Source organism: Dipteris shenzhenensis, chromosome 17, assembly GCF_047967505.1.
Source record: "Dipteris shenzhenensis isolate YYH24624 ecotype China chromosome 17, Dip_SZ_1.0, whole genome shotgun sequence".
Classification (NCBI taxonomy): Eukaryota; Viridiplantae; Streptophyta; class Polypodiopsida; order Gleicheniales; family Dipteridaceae; genus Dipteris; species Dipteris shenzhenensis.
The window spans coordinates 34344724-34361293 of NC_141612.1; the positions used below are offsets into that span (position 1 = coordinate 34344724).

The 16570-nt window shown below is 44.4% G+C and overlaps 1 protein-coding gene across 2 annotated transcripts in view; it reads left to right on the plus strand.

Annotated features, from left to right (window-relative positions):
* The first annotated feature begins 1304 nt into the window (after positions 1–1304).
* The window catches only part of LOC147892025 (myosin-9-like), a 72709-nt gene continuing 57443 nt past the window's right edge, over positions 1305–16570 (plus strand). For both annotated transcript variants that reach the window (XR_015542408.1, XM_087387912.1), the window contains exons 1-3: positions 1305–1586; positions 3867–3995; positions 4452–4595. Coding sequence is in view for 1 of the 2 variants with exons in the window: in XM_087387912.1 (XP_087244038.1) it covers positions 1584–1586; positions 3867–3995; positions 4452–4595 (276 nt within the window). In the remaining variant the exon portion in view is untranslated. The remainder of the gene's footprint in view (positions 1587–3866; positions 3996–4451; positions 4596–16570) is intronic.

Sequence of the window (16570 nt, forward strand, 5' to 3'; positions counted from 1 at the left end):
ACACACACATGCATATACATGTATAGAGAGACCCCCCGCCCCCTCTCTTACTCACACACATGCATGCACACACACACACACACACAAACACGCATGCGCGCGTGTGCGCACACACACACACACTTGTACACACACATACAACTTGTGTTTGTGTCTCTTTGTGTGAGTGTATGGCCTTACTTGAATGTCTCTTTGTATGTAATGGTCTCTCTCTCTCTTGCAACACACACACACACAACACACACACACACACAGAGTTTACTCCTTATCATAAACTACTGCTATACATTTGCCCAAGTTGGCGAACCATTCCTCTACATGGAGGGTGGTTGGGAGGTGGGCAAATTTAAAATATCATTTAAAAATTTTTGGGATGGCGACGAATAGCTAGAGTGAAGGCATTCAAGCCCAACAAGAAATGAGAAAGAGTGAAGCATTGTGGAGCTAGAGAGAGAGAGAGAGAGAGAGAGAGAGAGAGAGAGAGAGAGAGATCATTTTGTGGAGGTTTTTTTGCTAGTTGTGTCTGCCAAAACTATTTTGTGATTCACAGTATAGCATAACTGGGAGAGCTGATTATGATGACAAACCAGCTCACTTGTTCACTGCCTTGCTCGAGAGACATGCTTGTACAAGCACACGCACACGCACACCCACACCCACACCCACACCCACATGAGGCTTTTTGTTAGCTGTGTGCGCCAAAACCGTTCTATGAGATTGAGGGTATAACATAAATGGGAGAGCGGATTACAATGATGACGAAGGAGCTCACGTGCTCACTAGCTCGCGTGAACGACATAACTTAGGCCGGGTTCACACCACCCGCTGTTTTCCAACGTGGTCCAATTGAGGATGGGGGTCCGGACGTGGAGTACAAAAAATGACGGGCGACCCTATAGGGCCGCCCAACTTATTTGAAAGCAAGTTGAGAAGCACGCGAAAATTTCTCATTGGGTATTGAACCCAGGTGGTCTGTATCCAAAAGAATCATTCTACCACTAAGCCAAGCATTCTTTGATACAATTGTGAGGCCGGTCTTATTGTAATCATGTCCAGCAGGTGGTGTGAACTCTCACACCATGTGGTCGGGCGGGGGTGTGAACCCAGCCTTAGGAAGCAGATACACATGCGCAAGCACGAACGCACACACGCATGCACGCACACACAACGGAGGGGGTCTTGACGAGAGAGAGTGAGGTGAGAAAATGAGAGGAGGAGGAGGTGACCGTGTCTGGAGTGGCAGCCGCCGCTTTCAATTTTCACAAACAAACACAAAAAAACACACACACACACACTCAATCACTTCTTAGCTCTTTCCTTCTTCTTCTTCTTCATCTTCTCCATCTCCATCTCCATCTCCCTGCCCTGCTTCCCAAGCTTCCCCTTCAAGCTCCCCCCTTCCCTCATCCCCTTCCGATCTCCCCTCCATATCTCCCTTCCTTCTCCTTCCATCCATCCTTCCTTCCTTCCTGCCTCATTCTCCCTCTCCTTTTTGCCCCCCCCCCCCCCCCAATCCTATGGGAGCGCCCGACTTCCTCGACCTCCGATTCGCTATCTAGCTCCCCCGCCGTAATCGCCTCGCAATGGTGCGTCCCCATCCCCCCCTTGCCGCCATCGCCCTCAAATTTCTGTCTTGGTTTTCCTTTGATGTTTGATTCCTCCGATCTCTTCGCGATCGCTGCATCGTAGGCTGCTTCGTCGCGTGCGATCGAACTTTGTCGCTCCTGATTGCGTCCAATTGCCCCTGGATCGATGTTAACTTTTCAAAAAAATGGCCGCTGTCATCAAGCGATAGCGTTCCTCCTTCCCATCCTTTCCTAGTGCTTATCTCATAAATGAGGTCGAGTACCATAGCTAACTTCTTTGCGTGTTAACGCACGGCTCTCTATATGAATAATTGAGTAGCTCACTGCCGGCCCACGATAATATGAACGCTGGATGCTAAGGCCGGTAAATGTTTTTTTGGACGCGAACCAGTCGCCAGCTACACTGTATATCAAGGCTGTATAAGATCAGACGTTTCCTTGTATATGAACGGACGCATCGCTGTGAAAGTGGTGTTCCGACGAACTGTCGAGTTAAGATGTTCGTTGGCCAGTAAAGCTGTATTCGCCCGATTTTCTGGGATTTCATTTGGTGGGTCAACCTAACGAACGCCCCAGCAGCAACTGGAGGCTTACGTTTTCCCTCGCAGAGACGGTGGTTCATGTTGTATTTCCGGAGGAAGGGGATTCCTTTGGTCAGGATTACAAAGGCTGGAGAGTTCTGCATGATGCCACTGGGAAGGTGGTGCTTGCGATGTTTTTTTTGCATTGATAATTGCGTCAAGGAGAATACAAACAAGAGAAACCGTATCGGTTCCCGTGATCTTGAAAGGAAAGATCGCGCTTCTTGTTCTTGTTCTTCTCCTGCAGCACCGTTAAAGCATACATAAATCAATCAAATTTATGCAATGTTGATAGCTGGCATGCGCTGGCGCACATGTGCATGAACGTCCACATTCAAATAAAACCTTCTTCCGCATGTGCATGTAGCTCGTATGCGTATTGCCCCGCAGGTGCTCTGCATTGTCGTGACCATATTGTATCTTGAACCATGCTTAATGACATGATTACATTTCTATGCCGAACCTTAATGCTCTTGTGGTGTGTGCGATTTAGGAAAGTTGGTACTCCCTATTTATACTTAATACTTATGTTATGCATTGGTGAACGATGCTGTTGACAAATTTTGTTGGTGAAATAATAGCTCATGCTACTCAACTATGGTACAGTTCGGCGGATCAATAATACTTGCAAACTTTGTTTGCAATGTCTGCCATATACCACATGGGAGGACATCACTAGCAACTGCTTTACAGTTTCTGCCTAATGAAGTTTCCTCACGCTTAAGATAGATACAGGTTTTCTATGTGCACTTTGTCAGCATGTGCCATGTGTAAACTCTTTAGTGAGGGCAAAATAATTAAAAAAAAGGCTGAAGTGGACAATTTTGAAGAGTGACCAGCATAAGGACAGTTATTGTTACGGGAGCATGTGTGTTGTAATGAGAAGATTGCTGAGGTTTTTCCTGTGTTGAATTCCACGTGGATTTCACTTCTAGTGTGTGAGGACTGGTAAACTTGTCCCACTTTTTAGCACCTGGAAGTACAATGTGGTGAGCAGTCTGGATCTTCATGCCATCCACATGCAAGGAATCACAAGTGCAATAAAATATAGCCTATGATGAATAGGGGAATTAAGGAGACCCTGCTTCTGGAAAATGTTGTGGAAGGGATTTGAATAGACCTGTTTTGGCAAGGGGATGCAGAGGCTTGTATTGTGCACAGGTGCAAGAGTTTCAACTGAGATTTTATAATTGATGCTGGCTTCTGTTTATTGAAGCTCGTGCTACATCGTCTTGGACCCTCAAAGTGTAGGCCTTTCCACCGTAAAAGCCAGACCTTGCACCTAAAAATTAAAGATGCACAGCGTTTGAAAGGCTGCCTCATTATGTTTCAATCCTTGCCCTTTGATTTGCAATTCCCATGTATGCATCTGTCAAGCTGCTTTCTGGTCTTCAAGTGCATTCTGGGTGACTAACATCTGTTTGTTAGAACATATTTATACATTCTGAATATAAGTGTAGGTTTCTTTGATCGGGTATTGATGGTTCTCTGTTGTGAAACCACACTATCTTCCCTTTGGCTTGCAAGCGTTGGTCCCAAGGCTGCTTAATTTCCCCTGAAATGCGGTCACACTTTACACAAGGTTTTAGTTTTAGTTTGGTGTGCTGACCTGGTATAAATCAAATCTGCTCCCTGGTTTCATCGTTCTTTTAATTTCTTTATAATCAAAATTGTTTTCATTTGCCTTGCTTTGTTACAGGCTACAGAGAACAATATAACAGTTGGGTCCCAGATATGGGTGGAGGACAGTGCTCTGGCTTGGGTAGATGCCGAAGTGCTGGAAATCAAGGGTCAAGAAATAAAGGCTCAGACTACCACAGGAAGATTGGTGCGCCATCTACCTGGTCGCTTTTCTTTTTCATTGGCTTTGCAGAATGACTGGAAAGTTTCACTTGAAGTCGAAAGGTGTGGATTTAGTTTACATGGCTTGTGGTGTTTCCAAATCTGATTCAGAGATGTTCATTGTCTAGTCCTCTCTATGGAGGAGCTTACCAACTTTTGTGACTTTCAGATCAAATTGACGTCACTGCTAACTGTGTTCTTGAGGATCTTCTGATTATAAAGTTTCCAGATGTTTCCAGCATCACATGGTCCTTTCTAATTTGGACTTGTGCCAAGAAGAGAGTTTATTGCTGTTGAAGAAGAGGATTGGCTTGCAATAAAATATAATACTTACATTACCATTTAATTGCAGGAATTGGGAAGTAGAGAGATTTATGATCTGTATAGTTTGTCACATGGATGATTCATAGATTTGAACCATAACTTAGTCCATCATTTTCAGGTTGTCACCACGTTGTCCAGCGTCCATCCAAAAGATCCTGATGCACAACCTGGAGGTGTAGATGATATGACAAAGCTTGCTTATTTGCATGAACCAGGTGTTCTCTACAATTTAGCAAGCAGATATGAACTGAACGACATCTATGTGAGCTATCTTCTAAGACTTGGGAATTGAAAATATGTGTTTTAGAATTGCCATGGAGGAAAATATACATTTAGAAGTGGCGAACTGCTTTTTGCTTCTAACGTCTGTGGGGGAAGAGACTCTAGCTACTTTGTTTTTGCTAGAGGGTTTTACCTCAGAAGTTCATAGTTTTTGGCTCTTGATTGGCGTTCTGGTTGTTTCTTTCACTTGGCACACAGGTGTCTGGTTTGGTTGCCCATGAACATTTAGAACTCATCTTGGATTAACAAATGCAGATATCAAATGAGTGCTCGTGAAGTTTAAGTGAAGACGATAATTTTATGGAAGATAGAGGTGTATACAAAGAGCTGTGGGCCAGCATTGCACAGCGTATAGAACTGTAGTCACCAGTTTCCTTCTCACCTAGGAACCCCATACAGTCGCGCTCACCTTAGTCCCCTGTGACACACAATTAGGAGATCAAATTGGCTGTTACTGATTTCAGGTCACTAGTGGCCCTTCCTGTCATGCATAGGTCTGGATCCCCATGCTGCAATTCTATTATCTTGAATGAAATGCATCATCTCCTGTAATAACATGTACTCAAAATTTATGTCAGAACCCTTTAGTCCAAGACAAAATGTTTCAATACAGCTACATGAATTGGTCTCCAAGTACCCATCAAGATAGCAGACGATGTCTATAAAGTTGAATGAACTGGACGAACACATTGTGTAGCAAGAAAGGATGAGATCAAATCTAGAGCTGGGTACTAGGGTTTTTGCGTGTGGGCACATGAATCTTGATGCAATGGCAGAAGAACCACTGGAAACTCCAAGCATAAATAAAAAATATAAGCCAAAAGATACTAACCCTTTGAGCTATATCCATTAATGCTAGTAGGGGTTCACAAATGTCCTGGCACCTAATATATCAGCAAGCTTCTGCTAGTATATGAATGACTTAATTGATGACAACATTGATAATATATGTTTAATAAGTCCTTTAAGTATTTTACAACGTTAGAAGCCACTTAATGGGAGCAAGGGAGATCCAAATTGCACACTCGAAGACTTAAGAATTTTTTGTAAGTAGGGTCTCCTCCCTTCTCTGCCAGCACACACAACTTAATTGGTTTTACCCTAAAAAATGGAAGGCAGGCATGTAGGCACTTTGACAGGTGTGGAGATTAAACTGTCCACTATCTGTAAACATAAGTCGTCCATCTGCTTCAATCATTAGCACATGTGCATGGCCCACCTGTAAGTAATCAGTAGCTTCACTCTTATTTATTGCTGTACGGATTTGCCAAGGATGATAATCCATCCAAGATATGTATAGAGGTAAGTAATCCATGACATGCTCTGAGGAAGAGCTTCATAGCATGGCTTGGGGGAGAGCTCCCAAGATTGGAACCCTCTTTCTGTTTGAGAATCTGACCATGTACCACTAGCTCAGAACACTGGCTCTCATATTACATTGGATAATCTAAGCACGTATGTCTGGCTCACAGCTCAAGCTTAGACACCATGCTAGAACAATAATGACCTCGTGTCATTCACTAACCTTGACCACAAGTCATGTAATGCGGAAAATAATTGCTACACCACCTATCTGGCTTCAACGTGTGCACTCAGTGGATAGAGAACACTTTCCAGTTCTGAAGATACCAAAGCTAGAAGAAATGTCTAGGGATGTAGACCAAGTACAAAGCCTGTCCTTATAGTGTACTGCTTCTTGCTGCAAATACCAGCCACGTAGTTACTCAAGTTAGTGCTCTTACTACTCATTATGCTCACTATCTATGCGCTCTCAGTTGCTTTCAACAAGCTGTTGATATGCACACTGAAGCGCCCTAGTGATCACTGCCTGACAATTACTCTCGAACAAGACTGTTGGTCTGCGCACTGTGACTTCCAGAGACTGCCCAAGGGGCTTCTTTTATAGGGCCAAAGCCCTCTCAAACTGGCCAACCAGTTTAGGGTTCTCCTGACCAGCCAAGGCCTTCATATGACCTGATCAAGGTCTGCTGCCAGGCAAGGGTTAGACTGACCTGCAGCCAGGTCTGCCGACCAACCCAGCCTATATAAAGCCCTTTTTATAGGTGCCTTTTGCTGGTCATCTGCCCACACAATGCGCTCATTGCTGGGCATGTACCCAGCATATTGGCCCCTTCCTAGAGGCCCATTTTGAGCCCCAAAGAGGTGCCCGTGCCATGGCAGTCCCACGTAGACTGTTCAGGCTGCAAGGTGGTGTCCAATCATAGACAAGTAGGAAGATCTTTTGCTTCCCATGTGGCAGCCTTTCTCTGTCCTGATTTTATTGATCTGACTCCCCCTTCTCCTCCTCATATGGGGATTCACATGTGAGGAGTTGACCTCTACATTCCAATATTTTCCACTCATGTACATTTATCACATTGTGATGCAAAATCTGATTTTTATGTGATTTTTAAAGATGTGTTTTTAGTGAACTATCTTATGTGAAGAAGTTGAGGTTAAAGGGAAAACCAAGGATAAGGAAATATATATGCTGGAAGCATCCATAGTTCTATCTAGTATCAACACAAAGGATATGATAGCAAAAGTAATTGCTTCAGACTTGGCCACTCACATGTACGTACGTATGTGTGGTTTCTCTCTCATTGCAGGTAGTCTTTATGCTTGCACATTCTGTCTGTTAGCAACAATAGGGTGGTGAGAGTCACCCACTGTCCCACTGCAGGCAATCGATGTACTTACGGGCTTCCGGAATGACACGGGGTCCAGGGCCTCAGGGTGCCAAATGAGTGGCTGCCTTTCTCTCTCCTCCCTGAGTTTTCCATGCTCATCCAATTGTGGGAGAGTTGTAAAAGCCGTTACCCTTGTGAGTTGTAAAAGCTGCTGCCGTTTTAGGGATACAGTGTGTTCAAATGAAAGGCTCGATGCATCCTAGTATTTTGTTATGGAACCAAATCATAAGCCATAATTCTTCTCTCGGGAATAAAATCAAATAGGGAGCATATAATTTAGAGGGAAAGCTTCACAACAAGTCTTCTTTATGTATATTTGTGTCAGAGGCAAACGTAAGATTGACTATGGCATGCGTAGGCAACACCGACCATTACAGTTGAAAGGTTAATCAAGAATCAAGACGCATATCTAGCAATCAGGTGGAGGATTGCACAAAAATGATGTAGAAAAGTTTTCCCTCTTGTTGTGAGTCCAAGGCTAGGCCAAGAAAAAGTTGACATTGGGAAAGGCCAAATGTTTGGCGCGCGAGAGAGAGAGAGAGAGAGAGAGAGAGAGAGAGAGAGAGAGAGAGAGAGAGAGAGAGAGAGAGAGAGAGAGAGAGATTGATTAATGTCCACGGGAGGCCTCGCGGGCCTATGGGACAAAGTGATGCCAAAGAGTAAAACTCATACAAGCCACAAGGGGCTGAGGCAAAGGGTGCACTAAGACCGTTTGCTGAGTACTGTGCTGAAATAAAGAGAGCTCAATGGCTCAAGCAAAATCAAGTACAAAAAATCAGGGGAGAGAGAGAGAGAGAGAGAGAGAGAGAGAGAGAGAGAGAGAATTTAGGTGTGGAAATGCTCACGGGGCTAGGAGAGGAGAGCCATGCAGCTAGCAAAGAGCCTCGAAATGCATGCAAAAGAGCCATACAATGAAGGGCAGCCTTGAAATGTGTGGACAAGAGCCGTACAGCCAGCAATGCGTCTCGTAATGCGTGGAGAATAGGTCAAGGGCAGGAGAGGGAAGAGGGAAGCTGTACAGCCAGGGAGCAGGCTCCAAAATGCGCGCTAGAGAGAGAAAACATGCATGCAAGCACATGTAAGGTCTTGGACTGCCACGTGGCAGGTTTACTTGCCACATCATCAATTCCTCTAACCCACTCTTTTTGTTCACACTCTATCGGACAAAGTGACACCAAAGAGTAAAACTCATACAAGCCACAAGGGGCTGAGGCAAAGGGTGCGCTAAGACTGTTTGCTGAGTACTGTGCTGAAATAAAGAGAGCTCAATGGCTCAAGCAAAATCAAGTACAAAAAATCAGGGGAGAGAGAGAGAGAGAGAGAGAGAGAGAGAGAGAGAGAAGAGAGAGAGAGAGAGAGAGAGAGAGAATTTAGGTGTGGAAATGCTCACGGGGCTAGGAGAGGAGAGCCATGCAGCTAGCAAAGAGCCTCGAAATGCATGCAAAAGAGCCATACAATGAAGGGCAGCCTCGAAATGTGTGGACAAGAGCCGTACAGCCAGCAATGCGCCTCGTAATGCTTGGAGAATAGGTCAAGGGCAGGAGAGGGAAGCCGTACAGCCAGGGAGCAGGCTCCAAAATGTGCGCTAGAGAGAGAAAACATGCATGCAAGCACATGTAAGGTCTTGGACTGCCACGTGACAGGTTGACTTGCCACATCATCAATGCCTCTAACCCACTCTTTTTGTTCATGCTCTTGGGCCTAACAATTGGGCCTAGTGAATGTACCATTTGGGCCTAATAAATGCTAGGCCCTGCTTTAACATTAGTTCCAGAGTGGACGACTGCTGCTGCTCCCCACTGCTCCTGCTGCCCTCCTTCCTGCTCCCCTCCTTGCTGCCCCCTCCCTCCCCTCCTTGCTTCTCCTCCCTCCCCTCCCCTCTACCTTCTGCTCCCCCCGCCTCCCCTCCCTCGCTGCTGCAGCCCCCCCTGTGCGCTGCCTCCTCCCCCCCGTGCGCTGCAATTCACAAGCTCTCTCTCTACAGATCCTCACGCTCTGAATTTACTGCAGAAACACTCAGTAGAGCTCTCTCTCTCTCTCTCTCTCTCTCTCTCTCTCTCCCCACACTGCTAGGGCCCATGACAACATGTCGGGCTGGACCCCCCCGAAGGTATTTTATTTCTTGAAGAGAATCTGTTACAAGAGTTCAGCGTAGAGCTGTCTGATACATACCCAAAAATCCAAAACGTGAATCATTCATTACAAGAGCTTCAAGCTCATTTCAAATTGGCAACATGCCACTTGTCTAAAATCTAGACCAAGTCCTATTACATGCCACTAAGGGCCACTCTGGAGTCTTCAAAGCACTTGGTCACACGAACCGCCTCCTAGATGCTTGTTAGGCTCCCGTAGTGCTTAGGAAAATAACTCTTCCTAGTACCTGCAACAATTAATTAAAGCGCACCACCATGGCACCCATTAATTGTTAGCGCTTTGCATGCAAATAACACACTGTGGACTAATTCTAGTCACGGTGGGCGTCCCCACTGAACACATGTGCACACCTAACCAAAAAAATAAAATAAAATTTATTCTCTGGTTGACCGGAGTCAACACTCTTGATTATAATTAAGGAGTTTTGACCAAGGGTCGAGGTGCCTCAATTATAGCCAAGTCTCTCCAACCGAAGTTGGCACATCTTGGTTAACCGGTGTTAATCCTCTTGGTGCATGCCAAGTCTTGTTGACGGAAGTCAACACTCTCTGACCGTAGTCAGCTCTGTGGTTCTTTGGTTAACGCAGTTAATCCTCTTGGTAATAAACCAAGTCTCCCTGATCGAAGTTAGGTTTACTTGACTAGAGTCAAGTATCTTTGACCGTAGTCAATCCTTTGACCATTAAAAGAATTCTTTGACCATAATTAACACATATAAAACTCTTTAATTATGATCAAATAAATGGTCAACTGTACTTTGACTTAGGATATTTACATTGTGATGACATCCCCTCGGCTTCTATTCAGTTGACCTCAACTGAAAAGCTTACTTGTAAACATCCGAAAGCTGTGGATGATCGGATAACATGTCTTCGTCCATCCACTTGGCATCTAATGCCATATAGTTCTTGAATTTTACAAGATACCTGTAAAACTCCTTATCCTGAGGGCCTTTGCGTACAGTATGGTACACAATTTGCTCTGGTTGAAGGACCTCCTCCAGCTCATCCACTTCTGGTGGATCCTCTGATACTGGTTCTGTAGGCTCTGGTCCCTGTAATTTCTTTAGAAGACTCACATGGAATGCATTGTGAATCCTCCAATGCTCTGGCAATGCTAACCTGTATGCAACCTCAATTATTCTTTCTGTAACCTTGAAAGGGCCATAGTATCTGGGAGATAATTTTGCATACACTTTCTGTTTGCCTTTAAACTTGCGGAGCCTAGCTTTTTCAAACTTTAAAAGTACCCAATCCCCTTCCTTCAGATCTGCAGCTCTTTTATGTTTCTCTTGAGACCTTTCGATTGCTGTTCGGACTTGGCTGTAAGCTGTCTAGAGGTCTCTCACAAACTGATCAGCTGCAAATATTTCATCTTTGGTCCTCAATATAGGTGGCAAAATCACCTTCCCATATATGACCTCAAAAGGGGCTTTCCCTGTAGAGCTATGTACTGTATTATTGTAAGCAAACTCTACCAATGGTAGGTACTTTTCCTAGTCTGAACTTTGGTCACCCACGTAGCATTTCAGCATATCCAAAACTGTAGAATTTGCTACTTCACTTTGACCATCTGTCTGGGGATGGAAAGAAGAAGGAAAATTCAGATTCGTCCCCATGTTATCAAATAAAGCCCTCTTGCATTTGCTGGAAAATCTCACCAAAATCCGCATCACTAGCATATTGCTCCCTCATGCCTTCCAGGTCCTGATGATAAGCAATAGTCGCATTATTGACTTGGGGTCTTCAGGACAAGGCATTTGCCACTCTGTTCCGAATTCCTGGGGTATGGACAATCTGAAAATGATACATTGACAGCATGTTTGCCCATTTCATACTTCTCGGAAAGCTTGGTTTGAGTCAAAAAGTATCTCAGACTTTGGTGATCTGTCTTAACAGTAAAATCTGGCACCCAAAAGATAGTGCTTTCATGTATGGATGGCATGAATTACAGCCAATAACTCTTTCTCATAGATTCCTAGATATCTCTCTGCATCCTGAAGTTTCCTGCTTTCATAGGCCATTACATGACCATTCTGATGCAATGCAGCCCCAATACATTCTCCACAAGCATTGCAATCAACATCAAAAGATTGATAAAGATCCGGGACTACAAGAATAGGCTCTGTAGTCAACTTCTCCTTGAGTGTATTGAATGCTTTCTTCTATGATATTCCCCATGTGAAGGCTGCATTTTTCTTCGTAAGGTCATGTAATGGAGCTGCGATATCAGCAAAATGTCTGATAAACCTTCTGTAGTAAGAACACAGGCCTAGGAAACTTCGAACTTCATGCACAGTTTTCAGCTCTAGCCATTCTTGAATGGCATGGATCTTTGCTGGATCCATCTGTGTCCCATTCTTGGATATTATATGCCCCAGATAATGGATTTCTTCCAAGAAGAATTCACTTTTCTTGCTGTTTGCATAGAGCTGATGATTTCTCAGCTCTTGAAACACTATAGCAAGATGTTCCCTATGCTCTTCCCCTGTCTTTGAAAAGACTAGGATATCATCAAAGAAAGTACCCGTGAAATGCCTGTACTTTCGGAAGATGCGATCCATCATTCTATTGAATGTGGCTGGAGCATTTGTCAACCCAAAAGGCATCACTAAGTATTCATACAGCCCGAATGTAGTGCGGAATGCTGTCTTGTGCACATCCTGAGGTTGTATTGTCACTTGGTGATAGCCACTCTTCTATCCTGCTGAAAACTGAAGCTCCATTTAACTGAGCCAGCACATCATCAATGCGCGGAATAGGGAATCTATTCTTGATGGTCATTTTGTTTAGTGCGCGGTAATCGACGCACATACGAAATGAACCATCTTTCTTCTGTACTAGCAGTACAGGGAAACAAAAAGGAGACGAGCTAGGCTGAATCAACCCTTTGGACAACAAGTCCTGTACCTGAGCCATAATCTCCTCTCTCTGAGTCGCACTGACTCTATAAGGTGGTCTGTTTGGTAGCTCACTACCAGGCATTAACTCTATCTGATGATCTTCTGGTCTCTCTGGGGGTAACTCCCCTGGCAAAGCATCGGAAAAGCAATCTTTAAAGTTTACAAGAAACTGAAACTTATCTTTGTCTGCATCATTCATTTCAGCATGCATATCATTCTCTTTTTCTTTTACAAAAACCATGTACGCAGAAATTGTAGACTTTATTGCTTTACCACATGTAACATCAGATACAATGGGGATAGTGTCCCCTTTATTCCTGGCAACTAAACGTTGATTTTTCCCCCTATGCACAAACTCCAGCACTCTTTCAGGAAGAGTCAACTTCACTGCCTTGCTGACACATCCCAGCACTCCTGAAACCCCTGATCTGCAAAATAACCACACACAACATCAGAACTGAGCAGGCTGCTCACCACCCAACCGTGACATCTACGGGATGTGATCCCGAATCAGAAGATGTCCCCCCGAGCCACGAGCTGAGCTACCGGCACGAACTCCCAATCAGATCCAAACCAGCCTGGTGTCCCATACCACCAGGTGGTGCTGTGAAGCCCTGGATCTGTCACTGGGCCTTGGGCTACGCTAAGATGCAAGCGCGCGTCCGCGACACAATCCAGGATCAGACCTAGCACCTGGGAACGAGACTTGCTCCCAACTGCACACTGAGAACTGAACCCCCTGGGCCTCTTTTATAGACTCGGGCCCCGGCGCCAAAAATAGCGAAGACCTATAAATAGTTCGTACCCTTGCCACTCAACCCGAGAATCAAGCCTGCCTAGCTCTAAGCCTCCCCAGGCTAACCTGAGCTAGTTCTGTGTACCTAGTACACGTCAGATACCGATCCGTGCACATGACATACTCCCCCTCCTCTAAGAACTCACTCCTGAGTTCGCTAAGAAATCGGGAAATGTTCTTTGGAGGTTTTGTAATGTCTCCCATGTTGCATCCTCCTCAACACGATCCTTCCACTTAATCTTGTATTCCGTGATAGTACGATTTCGAATCTGTCTTTCACGGAATTCAAGAATAGATTCAGGTTCGTGAGGAATAAAAGTTAAATCTGTAACTTCTATAATCTCATGAGGAGAAACAATTTGATCATCTGCACCCAATACTTCTTTCAATCTACTGACATGAAAGACTGGATGTACCTTAACATCAGGAGGCAATTCTAGTCGATATGCAACTGGTCCAATTCTTTTAATGACCTTGAATGGGCCACAGTATCTGGGGGATAATTTCGGAACCAAACCAGTACTTAGGCTCTTGGATTCCTTAGGAATTCTCAAATATACCATCGTTCCTTCAGAGAACTCTCTAGGTGAACGATGTCTATTAGCATAAAATCTGTCCCGATCTTGGGCACTTCTAATAGACTCCTTGGCAAACTGCAACATTTCCTGCATGTCTTGCAAGAAGTTCTTAGCAGCATCATTTTGAATCCCTTTTAATCCAACCATAACTGGTGACTTAGGTTGAAACCCGTACATAAGCATAAAAGGACTATAACCTGTACTAGAATGCTTTGCACTGTTGTAAGCAAATTCAATCATGGGTAGATAATCTTCCCATGAAGACTGTCTCTTAGATACATATGCCCGAAGCATGTCTTCAACCAACTGGTTGACCTTCTCTGTACTGCCATCGGATTGTGCATGATCCGAGGAACTCATACTTAGAGTAGTTTCCAACTTCTCAAATACAAGTGTCCAGAAGTTACTTGTAAACTTTGAGTCCCTGTCACTGACTATGTCAGATGGCAAACCATACAGCTTGAACAAGTGGTCCACAAACTCGTGAGCCAACTGAACAGCTGAAATAGTTGTTCTTGTAGGTAAGAATCTAGCCATTTTTGTCAAACGGTCGACTATGACCCAAATAGAGTCATGACCCTTGCGCGTACGAGGCAAACCAGTAATAAAATCCATGGAAATACTTTCCCACTTATTACTTGGAATCTGTAATGGCTGTAATAAGCCCGCGCTCCTAAGGCGTTCAGCCTTAGTAACCTGACAAACTCGGCAACCTACCACATAGTTCTCTACAAATGCACGCATCTTAGGCCAATAAAAGGTATGCTTCACAAGAGACAGAGTCCTATGTATACCTGGATGTCCCGCACTAGGAGCATCATGACACTCCCAGAGAATCTTGGATTTAAGGTCCAGAACATCAGGTACACAAATCTTTTCATTCCGGAACAGCAAGCCGTTCCTAATCATCCACTGACCTCCCGCCGCCTGTATCCTAGGTGGCACAATCCCTGAGTCCTGGTCAACTATAGAGCTCCCATCCTGGACTCTCTGCCAATAAGAACTGAAATGACTATCAGTTGCGTATAGCCCTCTCAAGGATTGAAATAGGTCTGAGGATATTTCCGTAAATGACAAAGCATTTACAAACTTAACTCGACTTAAGGCATCCGCCACACTATTCAACGAACCCTTACGATAACGTATTTCGAAATCAAAATCCTGCATTAACTCTGCCCATCTTGCTTTCCTTCCTCTCAATTCTGATCCATCACACACATACTTGATTGACTGGTGATCAGTCAATACAAGGAACTTTGAACCATACAAGTAGTGTCTCCAAACCTTGAGAGCATACACTACCGCATAAAGTTCCTTCTCAAGTGTGGGCCAACGATACTGAGTGTCGTCTAGCTTCTTACTCTCAAAAGCTACAGGTCTGCCCTCTTGGAAGAGAGCTGCCCCAATCGCATAATCGCTCGCATCAGCCTCTAAAACATAAGGCCGGGTAGGATCGGGTAATGCAAGAACGGGTGCTTCCTTGATAGATAACTTCAAGGTTTCAAAAGCCTTGGTCATTGCATCATTCCAAGGGATCGGCTGAGTAGACCTGCGTCCACGACCTTTCAATATGTTGGTCAAGGGTACCGTGATTTGTGAATAATCACGGACCGACTTCCGAAGAAATACCGTAAATCCTAGGAAAGAACGAAGTTGTTTCACAGTCTGAGGGATAGGCCATTCTAAAACCTTCTGGATACGATCCAGATCAATGCTAATACCTTCAGAAGAAATCTTGTGTCCTAAGTAAATGATCTCCTTCATAAAGAAGTCACATTTACTCATCTTGGCATAAAGCTTATGCTGTCTTAGAACAAGTAAGACAACCCGGAGGTGTCCTATATGATCCTCAAGCGTTTTACTATATACCAAGATGTCATCTAAGAACACGACTACAAATTTGCCCAGATAATCTCTGAACAAATCGTTCATCATCTGCTGAAAAGTAGCAGGAGCATTGGTCAAACCAAAAGGTAATACGAGGAACTCGTAATGACCATACCTAGTCCGGAATGCGGTCCTATCTATGTGTTTAGCATAGATACGGATTTGGTGATAACCCGTACGCAAATCAATCTTAGTGAAATACTTCGCTCCGGCCAAACGGTCTATCAAATCATCAGAACGAGGTAAAGGATAGCGGTTCTTAATTGTAACTTTATTAAGTCGTTTATAATCTATACACATCCTCCAGGAAGAATCCTTTTTCTTTCTCAAGAGGACAGGTGCACCCCAAGGAGATTTACTTGGGCGGATATAGCCCATATTCAGGTAATCCTCAAGCTGGATAGCTAACTCATCCTCCTCTACCTGGCTCATCCTATATGGTGGTACACTGATAGGTTGAGCCCCTGGGACTAATTCTATGCGATGATCTACTGCCCTTTCTGGAGGTAAACCTTCCGGCAGTTGAGCTGGGAATACGTCCTTAAAATTATCTAACAACGTTCTCAATTCTCGGTGTTCAAACACACTTAATTCATTTTTGTTAATTACCGAAACAATAAATGAAGAGAGTGGAATCAAAACACACTGATAGACATCATAATGAGAAGTGTTTAATATATTCCGAAGCTGCATCGCAGATACAATAGGCCCCTGAGAAGGGATAATCTTATCACACTGAATACAAAATTGGGTGCCTTTGTCTTCAAAAGAAAGGGTATGCTCCGTCCATCCGATCTGGATATTGTGGGTTTTAAACCACTCTATCCCGATCAACAAGTCTACATGCTCTAGATGCATAACGTAACATGTGAGAGCTCCTGTGTAGGCTTGAATCCGGATGGGAAGCGCTTCAACCTTGCGATCCCAAAACTGCTTCCCGGCTGGAAG